Genomic DNA, 11,732 nt, shown 5'->3' with positions numbered 1-11,732 from the left:
TTTTTAGATTTTTATTAATTTTTTTATTTAAAGAAAAATCTAGTTGGAAACACAATCTGAAATATTTTCAGTACATTTCTAAGTAGTAAAACAGCAGAGCATAAAATTCTTCATTCCAGTGGTTTATATATCTTAGAATTAACTTTTTTTATTAACACCAAATTTGATTGGTCTCATGTTTTAAAGCATAGATAGCCCTGTAATTTTCCGGACAAGATGCACATGGCCTTCACTTTTGAACCTCAGTTTATTTGTAATTAAAAGGAGTAGACTGTGTGTGCTTCTTTCTTGTTTATTTGGGCCATAACTAGTTTATACTTAATTTCACGGTGTATAGGAACTAAAGAACTCTAATGCCATACATAATGAGACTTGATTTGTATGTGATACTAGTCTACAAAATCTCCCATGGGTTACTAACCCTAGCGGCCAATCCCAGTTATTCCACTTTCACCCCACAGCAAACCTGACCTGAGCACTCCTCTGCCTCACCTGGCTGAGGACAGATGAGAAACGGAACAGAGGAGATGCTGGCTAATCCTGTTCCCTTGGAGGAATAACAGGTTGGGGAGGATTTAGTGAGTAAGAGAAGGGTATCTATCATCTTAGTCAGGTCTCTCATAAATAAAATCTCAGTTGTTCTTCAGTCTATACCATAAACCATAAAGCTTTTTCTTAGTCATCTTGTCTCTGGATTCAAAAACAACAACAACAACAACAACAACAGAAAATAAAGCTATTGTTATATACCTTGACTGTATTTGTTTTAACTATGAGTCATAGTCATTAACTTCCCAAAAAAGGGTTTAAAAAAATGAAGAGATCAATTAGTAAAGTTCCAAAATTAAATTCTGATTCTAAACTCACAACAGCATTTTTAGATTCGTGATTAAAATGTCTTTAAGAGTTGAACTTTAAAGGTCATCCATCCCAATTTCCATCCTGATTATCACACCTCTGAGGTTTAGTAGTAGTCTTCTGTATTAAATTTATAAAGTTATTTCCAAAAGACCTACATAAATAGAGAGCACTTACAAAAATATCTATTTAAATTACAAATATAAGCGTTCAAGACAAACCAGGTAGAACTGGTTCCTTCACCCCTAATATTAACACCCTGTGCCTCTATCATCACATTTAAATAATGAATGTACCACTTTACTAAAATGAACACAAAATGCTTTTTTTCTGTAAATTTTCTCTAAACACATATGGAAGGTCACATATATGTTATATCTCAACAAAGAAAAAATTGCAATTAAATTGCCCTCTGAACTTTGGTGTTTTATTCAAGGTTTAGTTATGAATGCAACTATAGTTTTTGAACATCCAATAAAATCTTTCCTATAGTCTGTATATATTTGTACATAATTTACAAGAACCGTGGATTCACTGAATCATCAACCAAAGGCTTTGGGGAATAAGTGGTCAAAAGTATAAGTTTCGACCACACTTCAGTGAAGATGTGGGATACGTGGGAAATGTAGGAAAATACTCAGCAAAGGAATGGAAGCCTGGAGAGCAAAGGAACTTGTATGAAAACGTCTTTCAGGCCAGTTTACAAGGGAACTTATTGCTAGTATCATAAAAATAGATTCAGGTATAGAAGAGACGTGTCAGTAACACATAAAATATTAACATAAAATATGCCCCCCAGAAAGCATTCTCTAGATCCCATTCTTAAATCTGTATTTTTCAGCTGTAAAACTTAAGTGTCTGTTCAAACTGACCTTAGAAAAAAACCCACAAATTATAAGTCAATTAAGGTTCTGATTTCATTGATTTTAGCTTGCTTCATTTCACTGGCGTCTGTTTTCTTAGTTCCAAAGGCTCCAGCTGCAAGTTCTCGTTTCGTGTTTTGTATTTTCAACATATTTTCTTCAACGGAGTCCTTCACAATGAACTTCAGACAGAAAAAAATAAGTTAAAAGTAAATTTAAAATAATGGAAGAACTTTTCAGCTAACAAAATGAAGTTTTTTTAATGCTCTTAAGAAACCTTTACTAAGAAAATTTAGCCTTTTCCTAAACTGCACTATGGATGAACATGTTAACAATACCGCACACTAAAGTCAGAATGAAAACATGGAGACACAGTGAAACAGTAAGATACATACCTTTAAAAGAACTTGTATTTCAGGAGTACCCACATTTCAAAAGTGTACCCACATTTTAAAAGTGAAATGATCACTTATACATACATGTGTGTGTGTGTGTGTATGTATGTGTGTGTGTGTGTGTGTGTGTGTGTGTGTATCCTTTTCTCAACATGCAGTGAGGATATTTACGGCTAAGCATCTCTTCCCTTTCTAACCCAGTGTCATTTTCTCATACAAAGAACATGGCTGGAAGCACAGAACTTACACACTCTTCACAATCATCACATGGGAACACCACAAACACAAATTATATAGGCGTCCCTGTAGCTAGAATATTAGCAAATGAATTCAGTATTATCAAGAGTCAAACGAAGTTCCCACAAATGGCAGTCTATATAAATACGAAGGTACATATCAATGTGGCAACAGGTGAGTAAGAAATTCTTGATAAAATTCATCATTTCTGATAAGAATCTTAAAAAGTAATAACAAAGTCCTCACCTAGGAATAAAAGGCACATCCAAATTTTATTCATGATCTCTACTAGAAACTTTTTAGGAAATAATGAAGTATTTCTAGCAAATGCTAAAATATTCTTGTTACTGTAATAATAAAAGCTGTATTACAGAACTTTACTGATACATTTAAAAAACTATATATACTATTTAATATGTTTCTGCACAAAAACACTTCTTATTCCTAAACATGACAGTTATCAAAGGAATTATAAATTTAATAAATCCTGAGCAATATTCCACAAATGGGATATAATGGCATAGATTCAAATTTCCAATAGCAATAGTGATAACTAATAGAAGTTTCAAAATGAACATTAATGAAAACACTTTATCAGATATCTAAACATGCCTCAGTTTAGTCTCAGTCAGTAGAACCTAAGTCAACCTGCAGAAGCCAAATTTAAAAAGCCAAGCACTGTTCAATATGCTTCTAACAGCAGTGCTGGGAGGTGGGGCAGGCGAATCTCTAGGATTCACTGGCAGCCAGCCTTGCTTATGTGGTGAGCTTCAGGCCAGCAAAACCCCAACTCAAAAGAAGGTGCATGGTTAAAAAAACATGAAGGGACCCGGTGCTTGAGAAGCAGAACGCAGGCTGTCCTCCAGCCTCCATGTGCACATGCTTGCACACACATGAGAGAGAGAGAGAGAGAGAGAGAGAGAGAGAGAGAGAGAGCGCGCAGAAGAGAGTTAAATGATCCTCTGAAGTGGAAGTTACAGGTGATTGTGAGCTGCCTGACCTGGGTGATGTGAAAAATCATAATTATAAAGTATTATTCTGAGAACAGGAACACATCAAGGAAAGAGAACAAGGGAACGGACTAGAAATAGACCCATATACACATTTCCTACTAGTAGATGGACTATGGACTTTTTCAAAGCAAAACAAACTCTAAAAACATAAAAGGAAGTTGACAGAACAATAACTTCTTCATTTGGAAAAGAAATAAATGTAGAAACATTTCACTAAACACAGTATCTTCCAGAAGAATCATACAGATTGCCCTTTTAAAAATGCAAATAAGGCCACAAGTATTAGGACATTAAAACTAATATAAACAAAGACTGCTTTGATATCGTATAAGGTAAAGGGTTCGCATAATGCTCACTGCTATGTAACTACAGAAAAAAAGGCCTTAGAACATATTTAAATAAAAAATAGAACACATTTGAAATCACAGAATTTTAAAATCTCTCAGAAAGGTTACAGATAAGAACTGGGGATAAACCATTTTCAACATATATACAACTAAAATCAAAATGAAAGAGGTCCTTGATGCTATAAAACTGTGTTTACACTACAAGCAAAAGCAAAGAAGAAATGAACAAGCAGATCACAGCAGGAAAATACAACCACGAGCAGCAGACATATGAAATATATTTAAGGCCTAAGTTTAAGGTAAATGCAAATTAGTGCATTTTCATTCACTTATGGTCACATAAATTTACACCACTCCATACATCATAAAGACTGATTGTTTGCTTTTTGTTTTATAATGCTAGTGATCAAACTCGAGGCTTTCTATAAGCTAGACAAGAGTTCTAACCGTGAACAACACTCCCAGCAGAACTACATGGACTACACCGAAATCAACTTGAAGTTACTTAATATCAATTCCAAGTCTCCAAGAACAGTTTTGTAAATCTACCCTGAGGAAATACTGGTACACGTGCACAACGATGTACACCTTTCATGACAACACTTTTTATTACAAAGCTTAAGGCTAAGTCATGGTGGATCTGTGTGGAGATGCTAATGAGGACTGAGACTCACAGATGAAGCAGTGGTTATAAGTGGCTGGGGGGTAGAGAGCAATGGGGAAATACAAAGGAGAATAAAGAATAAGTACAGAAGGATTCTGTTGGGTATGGCACAGACATTCTGTAATGGATGGTGATGGTGACGGCACACTGTGAATATTCCTAATGTAAATGAACTATATGTTCAAAATAATGGTCTTACCACAGTTAGAAAGTGTTGATCTAAATGGATATAGACAGTAAATCTTCAATATATGTTTAAGGGAAAGGAATATATTATGAAATAATAAAGCAGCATCCCATTTTTTTCAATTTTTTTATATTGAGACATATACATGAATAAGAACATATGTTAACTACAGAGGAAAAAATCTTTGAAAATGTTTGAAACTACAAAGGAGATAAAGTGAGTTTTACATTTTCTCCATATTCTACTTCAATCGTGCAGTAATGTATTCATATATTGTCTGTGTTACCTTTAAAAAGCAAACAATCTTAAGTAACTTTAAAAACTCACTTTTGTGATGATAACCTCTTGTTTCTGGCCAAGTCGATGGCACCGGTCAAAGCACTGGTCTTCTGCAGCAGGGTTCCAGGCCTAAGGAAGACATGAGTGCATTACTACTGTTCATCTTCTGCACTAGTCCTTCATCCCAGTATGTCTGTATGCATCCTTCTCTAATGAAATTCAAACACTGATATTACTGATATACCCGGAAGAAGGCGATTTCTCCATTAAGATGAAGGCAGCCAGCCTTTTCCCAATACACTGCATTTTACCCACTTCAGCTGGGCTGAGAATCTCTTCTAAAATGTTTAAGAACTGTGAGTTTTAAAGCTCAATTTTTCAGATTCTGGAATGTTTGCATAGATCCACAATCCAAAAGCAAACACCCAAAACTTTCTGAAATTTGTGACAGTACTCAAACAGATCCAAGTTTTAGGGCATCTCAGACAGGCATGTAAAACCTGTGCCCAACTAAAGCCTGATAGGTGTGGCAGGAACAACGTAAGACCTGCCAGTTGATCAGAAACCTTGTGGCTTCCTGGTCACAAAATGAAACTGTGCATTCTCTCGGATGTTCTAAATGACCAAACAAAAAATGTCATTCTTGGGCCCGCATATGAAAGTTTTTCCTCTTTAGGGGAACATCTGTTTTCTTATATATTTTTTTGCTTTTCCATATTGATAAAATACAAAACAGTTTCAATAGTAGTCATGAGTCTTTTTTTTTTTTTTTTTTTGGTTTTTCGAGGAAGGGTTTCTCTGTATGGCCCTGGCTATCCTGGAACTCACTCTGTAGACCAGGCTGGCCTTGAACTCAGAAATGTGCCTGCCTCTGCCTCCAAAGTGCTGGGATTAAAGGCGTGCGCCACCACGCCTGGCTAGCAGTCATAAGTCTTAAAGCTGTTTCAGACTTGTTGATACAACCAACAATTTGTTTGAAATCAGCTGGGTTTGAAAAAATGTACTTTAAAAGTATGTAAGTTCTGTCTTAAGCTCAAGAACAGGATGTAATATAGCAAAAGAACACCCAGCTACAGAGTTCTTCAGTAGCAGCCAAATGGCTTCTATTGTTGTGATCCTTGTTCAGTTCAGTGTTTACAGTCACGTTAGTGAGACTTCATATGTGCAGCTTCTGACATGCTAATGTTGTGTGTGGAAAGCTCAAGGTGCTCCAAGCAGACACAGTGAACTACAGTCCACTGAGGAATGCTGAGACTGGAAGAAACAGTCTTCCTCAAAGAGCACCCTAACTGGTTATCCAATACCGAATGGTCAGCCCTGAAAACACACACAGATGACTTTATACAGGCTGTATTTATGCATATAGGAATATACGTATACATATATACATACAGGCTTATAACCATAGTCCCTGAGCAGTGTACCACAAAAGCCAGTCCCTCCTTCTGCCCCGGCCTCTGGTTGCTGCAATTCAAAATGGTGGTTCCTGTCAAAAATGGTGGTACCCCAACATCTCCTCAGCCTCCAGCCCTCACAGGAGCTGTCCATGATGGTGCATTGCCTTTCCAGTGTCAGTGGGTACTACGGAGCGGTTCACGGTGGCAAGACCTTTCCTGCCTCAGCCTAGAGCTTTCTGGTGTAAAATGAAGTTATGCATCACTGCAGGAGCTACCCCATAGGAGCTGTCCACTGGCAGTGCCTCCTCTCCAGCCTCACCCCAACCCAGCAGCCCCACAGAGATGGTGCCTCAGCCAAAGCTGGCTGGCTGCAGTGGGGAAGAACTTCCCACACTATGGGCCCAATGCAGAGAAAAGAGGAGGAAAAAGAGCCACCAATCTCTGAACAGGAAAACACGTCCATCACTGTGCTTCAAGCTCAGGACTTGAAATCCCACCAATACTCACTCTGGAAATCTCTGTCCTGAGAAGCCCCTGCACCCTCAGAAATCCTATATAAGCACTGTTCCTTCATCCAGTTCCCTGCTGTCTGCTCCCAGGAGAAGTGGGCAGCCATCCCTGGATTCATCCCTTAAAACCCTGGACCCTCCAATAAACCTCTGTCATGAGATTTCCTGCCTGGTGTGACTCTCTTAGCAGAACTGAAGCCAAGAAGAAAAGAAGCAATGGAGAGAAGTGAAGAGAAGGAGCTGGGCTGGGGCTCTGAGCGCCTCAGCTCAGCTGGGGGTCGCCTCCTCTCAGAGCTGTGTGGCTCCTGTCTTCTCAGGATGGCCTTCAACTGGGACACTGTCCCACCTCAGAGCTGTGTGCTCCTGGGCAGCCAAGTCCCAGGTGACCCTTCCATCTGAGCAGAAACACTTACAATAACAGCAGTTAATGAAAAAGTTCATGATTTTACAAGAAGGGTTTAGAGGGAGGAAGGGGAAAGATGTAATATGATCTCAAAAAACTAAAAAAAGTTTAAATTGTTAAAAAACTATCAAGTGCACTGTTCCTCATGATGGCATACACCTTTCATCCCAGGACCCTCCAGGCAGAGGCAGGTAGATCTCTGCCTTCAAGTCTCATACAGCAAGCTCCACACTGTCTCAAAATAAAGAAGATTAAGTTTGCAGGCTGTAGAGATGGCCCAGTGGCTAAAGTGCTGGCTGCTCTTTCAGAGGATTAGAATTCAGTTCTCAGCACCCCATTCAGGCATTCCACAACCACCAGGGTGAAACAGCAGCTTCGGGGCACCTGAAGCTCTCTGCCTGGATTCCTCAGGTGTTTCCTGTGCACTGCCGATACACAACATAAATAAATAATAAAAGCTAAATTTGAAGATTTTTAAAAATGAAAGCAAGAGCTGGAGGTGGCTAAGTGGAATGAGAATTTTCTGTGGAAACATGAAGACCTGGGTTTGAAATCCCCACCAACCGCACAGAACCTGGGCATGGTCCCGTGTGCTTGTATCGGTGCTGGGGGACAGAGACAAGTGGATTCTAGAAGACAGCTGGCCAGCAAGCCTGGACAAAATGGCACGATCCAGGTTCAATTAACAGAGCCTGTCTTGGCAGACTAACATGGAGAGCAACAGAGAAAGACAGCCAGTGTCCTTTCTTACATACTCACTGGTACAGGCACACACATTCACATATACATGTGAGTGTGTATATACACATACACACACCCCAAAACACACAACACACAAACTTGAAAACAGTATTTGGGGGTAAAGAAACTTTAACATAGCAAGTGATAGCTGAAAATAGAAATAATTATAACTCATATGCAGATGAGATTTATAACATAGTAATGCTTAAGTGTTACTCTGTTCTAAACGCCCCTGAGGTCTAAGAAAAGGAAATTTTTTGCTGTTAATTTGCTGATAACTTAAATTGTGTATAGGAGACTAGGTATAGGAGACTGACTTTAGGCTATATCAGCTTACAGTTTTCTAAAAATTTTATGAATTGCTTGTATTTCACAGACATTTTAAAATTATGATAGCAATAGATGAAATCATTTTTTCTATTGCCTGTACCTTATCCAAGAAGAATGATAAGCTAACAATATATATCTAATATGGCTAACAGAAATCCAAAATACCTCTAGGGCTTCTGCTTCAGAACCACATTAAGTGCATGCTATCAGCCAGGGAAACTTACTCAGAGTATGTTCATGGACAGCTGAACCTGAATCAACTAGGATGCATGTCTAAAATGTACTTTTTAGGTCTCCTCCAGGAACTTCTATGTCTCAAAAGAGAGAGGCTTAAATTTGCATTTGACCAAATATTTAGGCAAATTAGAGGAATGACCATGACAAGAGCCAATATCTGATTTATAGTCAGATTCCCAATGCCTTGATCATATAATGCAAAGTGATAGCTCATTGATTTGCTGCTTATTGAATCTTAAATGCATTACAATAGGCATCCTTTATGTATTCAAAAGAGTTGAAATGCACAGAACCGTACTTAAGAACACAGAAGCTGACTAGTTTTACAGATTACTGTGTGATCGTGGGGACACTGTATACTTTCTGTGTACCAGTTTCCTCATCTGCAAATAAGGATAATGTTACCTTCCCACAATTAATTGTAACTAAAAAGGCAATTCTCAAACAGGTTTTGTTTCTTCTCCTGTTGTTTTGTTTTGTTTTGTTTTGTTTTGTTTTGTTGTAATAACATTTTGAAAAATCTATATAAGTACTTACGGGATCCATTAAGAACACTCGAGAAGCTGCACAGAGATTTAAGCCGACTCCACCTGCCTTTAAGGACAGTAGCATTATCGTAGGAGATCCTGCTTCTGTGTTTTGAAAACACTGAATTGATTCAACTCTTTTCTTCTGAGCCATGGAACCATCTAAGCGAGTAAACACAAATCCTGAGGCTCTAATGCAAAAAAGAAAACAGACAAGTATTTTTTATTAAAAGACAAGTATTTTTAATTAAAAGAAGTATTAAAAGGTTAACAAATATTAGTTGAAACAAATTCACTCATAATTTATTCCTGTGGTACTAAGGATCAGTCAAACTCAAGGCCTTATACAAGCTAAGTAAACGGCTTGACACATTCACTCAATAATTCATTTCTTGATAAAACGCAAATGCCTACTGAGCATCTAGCTATCTGCCGGGTATTAACTCAATTATTTCCTGACTAATTTAGACTTAATTTTAAAATCTTATGTTCAGGAGAAGTTCTGTTGTTACACTGAATATCATTTTAAATAGATGAAATGACTAAACCTGGTAAAACATTACATTAAGACATTTTTGTGGGGTGGCTATCAAACAACACACATGTACAAAATCCTTTTATATGAAGTAAAAGCACTCGTTTAACTTACCTAAGAGGTGTTTCTATTAAAGACAGGAATGTGGTAAACTGAGAAACAACTAAACTTTTTATGCTGGGGTCCTTTGTCCGTAATTCAATCAAAGCATGCATTAGAGCATTAATCTGAAAAAAGAAAAATATTGTATCCATTAGATTCCATTTCAATTAGTATGATAAGTCCAGACACTCTAGTTTTTAACAGTTTATTTGCACACACTAATTTTAGTAGGGTTCACATAATGCAGGATTCATTGAACAAATTTCCAACAATTTTTTTATTGAGGTTTTCATATAATTTAACTAAAAGGTAAAAGTAAAAGAAAAAGACTGAAAAGAACACCATAGTAATTCAAATACCTTTCTTTTCCAACTGAAATTCAACATTAAATATAAACAAAAGCTGGTACAACTAAAAGAATATGAAATGACAGATTAAAAGCAGAATTGGAATTACTATTTTATCATGACATTTCCTTATTAAGTATGAAACATTAGAATATTTACACATGTGGACTTTACCTTTGAGCTGGACTTCCATTCCATACTGGACTCTCTGTCACTGTCACATGCCAATTCTTCTGGAGGACATTCTAATAGATTATCTACATGTATCTCATTTCTGCACAAAGGACACTTTGCATGTGGCTATATACAAAAGAACAAAGAATGAGCCACACTCATAGAGATATAAAATTTACCTACAGTTTTTGTCATGTATAGAAAGTTCTACACTTCTTATTTTATTCAGGATTTTTGTCATAATCATTTACTTGGGATCAACCTGTACCTGAATTCCAAACATACAAACATGTCCTCATGTTGTAAGAGACATATTTACAACCTGTTATAAAGGACAGAGCAAAAGAGTATAATCCTGACTAAATGCAGAAGCTCAGAGTACTGAGTATCATCTGCTACTAAGTAAAACGTGACAATTTCTTGCCCTTAACTATAGTACAGTAAAAATAGAACATTTCAAAAGAAAAAAAAAAAGTCCTTAGTGTAGCGGTTCCCACCTCATGGATAACAACTTGCTGGGAGTTACATATCAGATATCCTGCATATCAGATATGCACATTAATATTCACGATAGCAAAATTGCAGTTATGAAGTAGCTGCAAAATAATTTTATGGTTGGGGTCACCACAACATGAGGAACTGAATTAAAGGGTTGCAGCATTAGGAAGGTTAAGAACCAGTGCAAGGCTTTACAAAACTTATAGTTTATAAAGCTTTTAACAGCGTGAGAAGTCCATCTCTCTCAAAGACTACAAGCTCATTCAAAGCAGGATCTAATAAAGTGAGATTGTATCTTAACTAGATAGTCAATATCACTGCAAGAAAAAGATTCTAAGATTCAAACTACATTAAAAATGTATATGAAGGAGCACCTCTGAGCAGGGAAAGGTAAATGACTGGGAGGAGGAGGAGGAGATTAGGATAGTATTTCACACAGCTATGTTTACTTCAAATCCAAGCCTGTAAGTGTAATGTGTGCATGTCCTACATGTATAGTATAGAATATTTAAAAGTACTTTGATCCCAGCACTTGGGAGGCAGAGGCAGGCGAATTTCTGAGTTCGAGGCCAGCCTGGTCTACAAAGTGAGTTCCAGGACAGCCAGGGATATACAGAGAAACCCTGTCTCGAAAAAAACAAAAACAAAAAAAAGTAAAAACGCAACATGTTTAATTTAGTCTAGTATATTTAAAGCACTTATTAATATATTACTTTTTTCATTACTGTGTTGAGTAAAGTAGGGTAAACTAGGGCAGATTCTTTTGTGGAAAAAGTCTGAAGTTGAATAATATTTTAAGCAGTCTGTCAGCTAATGCAAATTCAAAGTACTTTTGTTTTGTTTGTTTGTTTGTTTGTTTTTTCAAGACAGGGTTTCTCTGTAGACCAGGTTGGCCTCAATCTCAGAAATTCACCTGCCTCTGCCTCCCAAGTGCTGGGATTAAAGGCTTTGCTTTGCTTTGCTTTTCTTTCTTTCTTTCTTTTCTTTCTTTATTTCTTTCTTTCTTTCTTTCTTTCTTTCTTTCTTTCTTTCTTTCTTTCTTTCTTTCTTTCTTTCTTTCTTTCTTCCTTCCTTCCTTCCTTCCTTCCT

General features: G+C 37.1%; 1 protein-coding gene across 1 annotated transcript in view; it reads right to left on the bottom strand.

Moving 5' to 3' along the window:
• The window catches only part of Hltf (helicase like transcription factor), a 57,014-nt gene continuing 45,282 nt past the window's right edge, over positions 1 to 11,732 (bottom strand). Inside the window, exons 21-25 of the mRNA XM_021195653.1 lie at positions 10,146 to 10,271; positions 9,637 to 9,749; positions 8,998 to 9,178; positions 4,892 to 4,972; positions 1 to 1,903 (exon numbers count right to left, since the gene is read on the bottom strand). Of these exons, the coding sequence (XP_021051312.1) occupies positions 1,751 to 1,903; positions 4,892 to 4,972; positions 8,998 to 9,178; positions 9,637 to 9,749; positions 10,146 to 10,271 (654 nt within the window). The 3' untranslated portion in view covers positions 1 to 1,750. The remainder of the gene's footprint in view (positions 1,904 to 4,891; positions 4,973 to 8,997; positions 9,179 to 9,636; positions 9,750 to 10,145; positions 10,272 to 11,732) is intronic.

Source organism: Mus pahari, chromosome 4 (assembly GCF_900095145.1).
Source record: "Mus pahari chromosome 4, PAHARI_EIJ_v1.1, whole genome shotgun sequence".
In the NCBI taxonomy this organism is placed as follows: Eukaryota; Metazoa; Chordata; class Mammalia; order Rodentia; family Muridae; genus Mus; species Mus pahari.
Note: the sequence above shows the minus strand (reverse complement) of the source record. Positions and strands in the feature narration are given on the sequence as shown.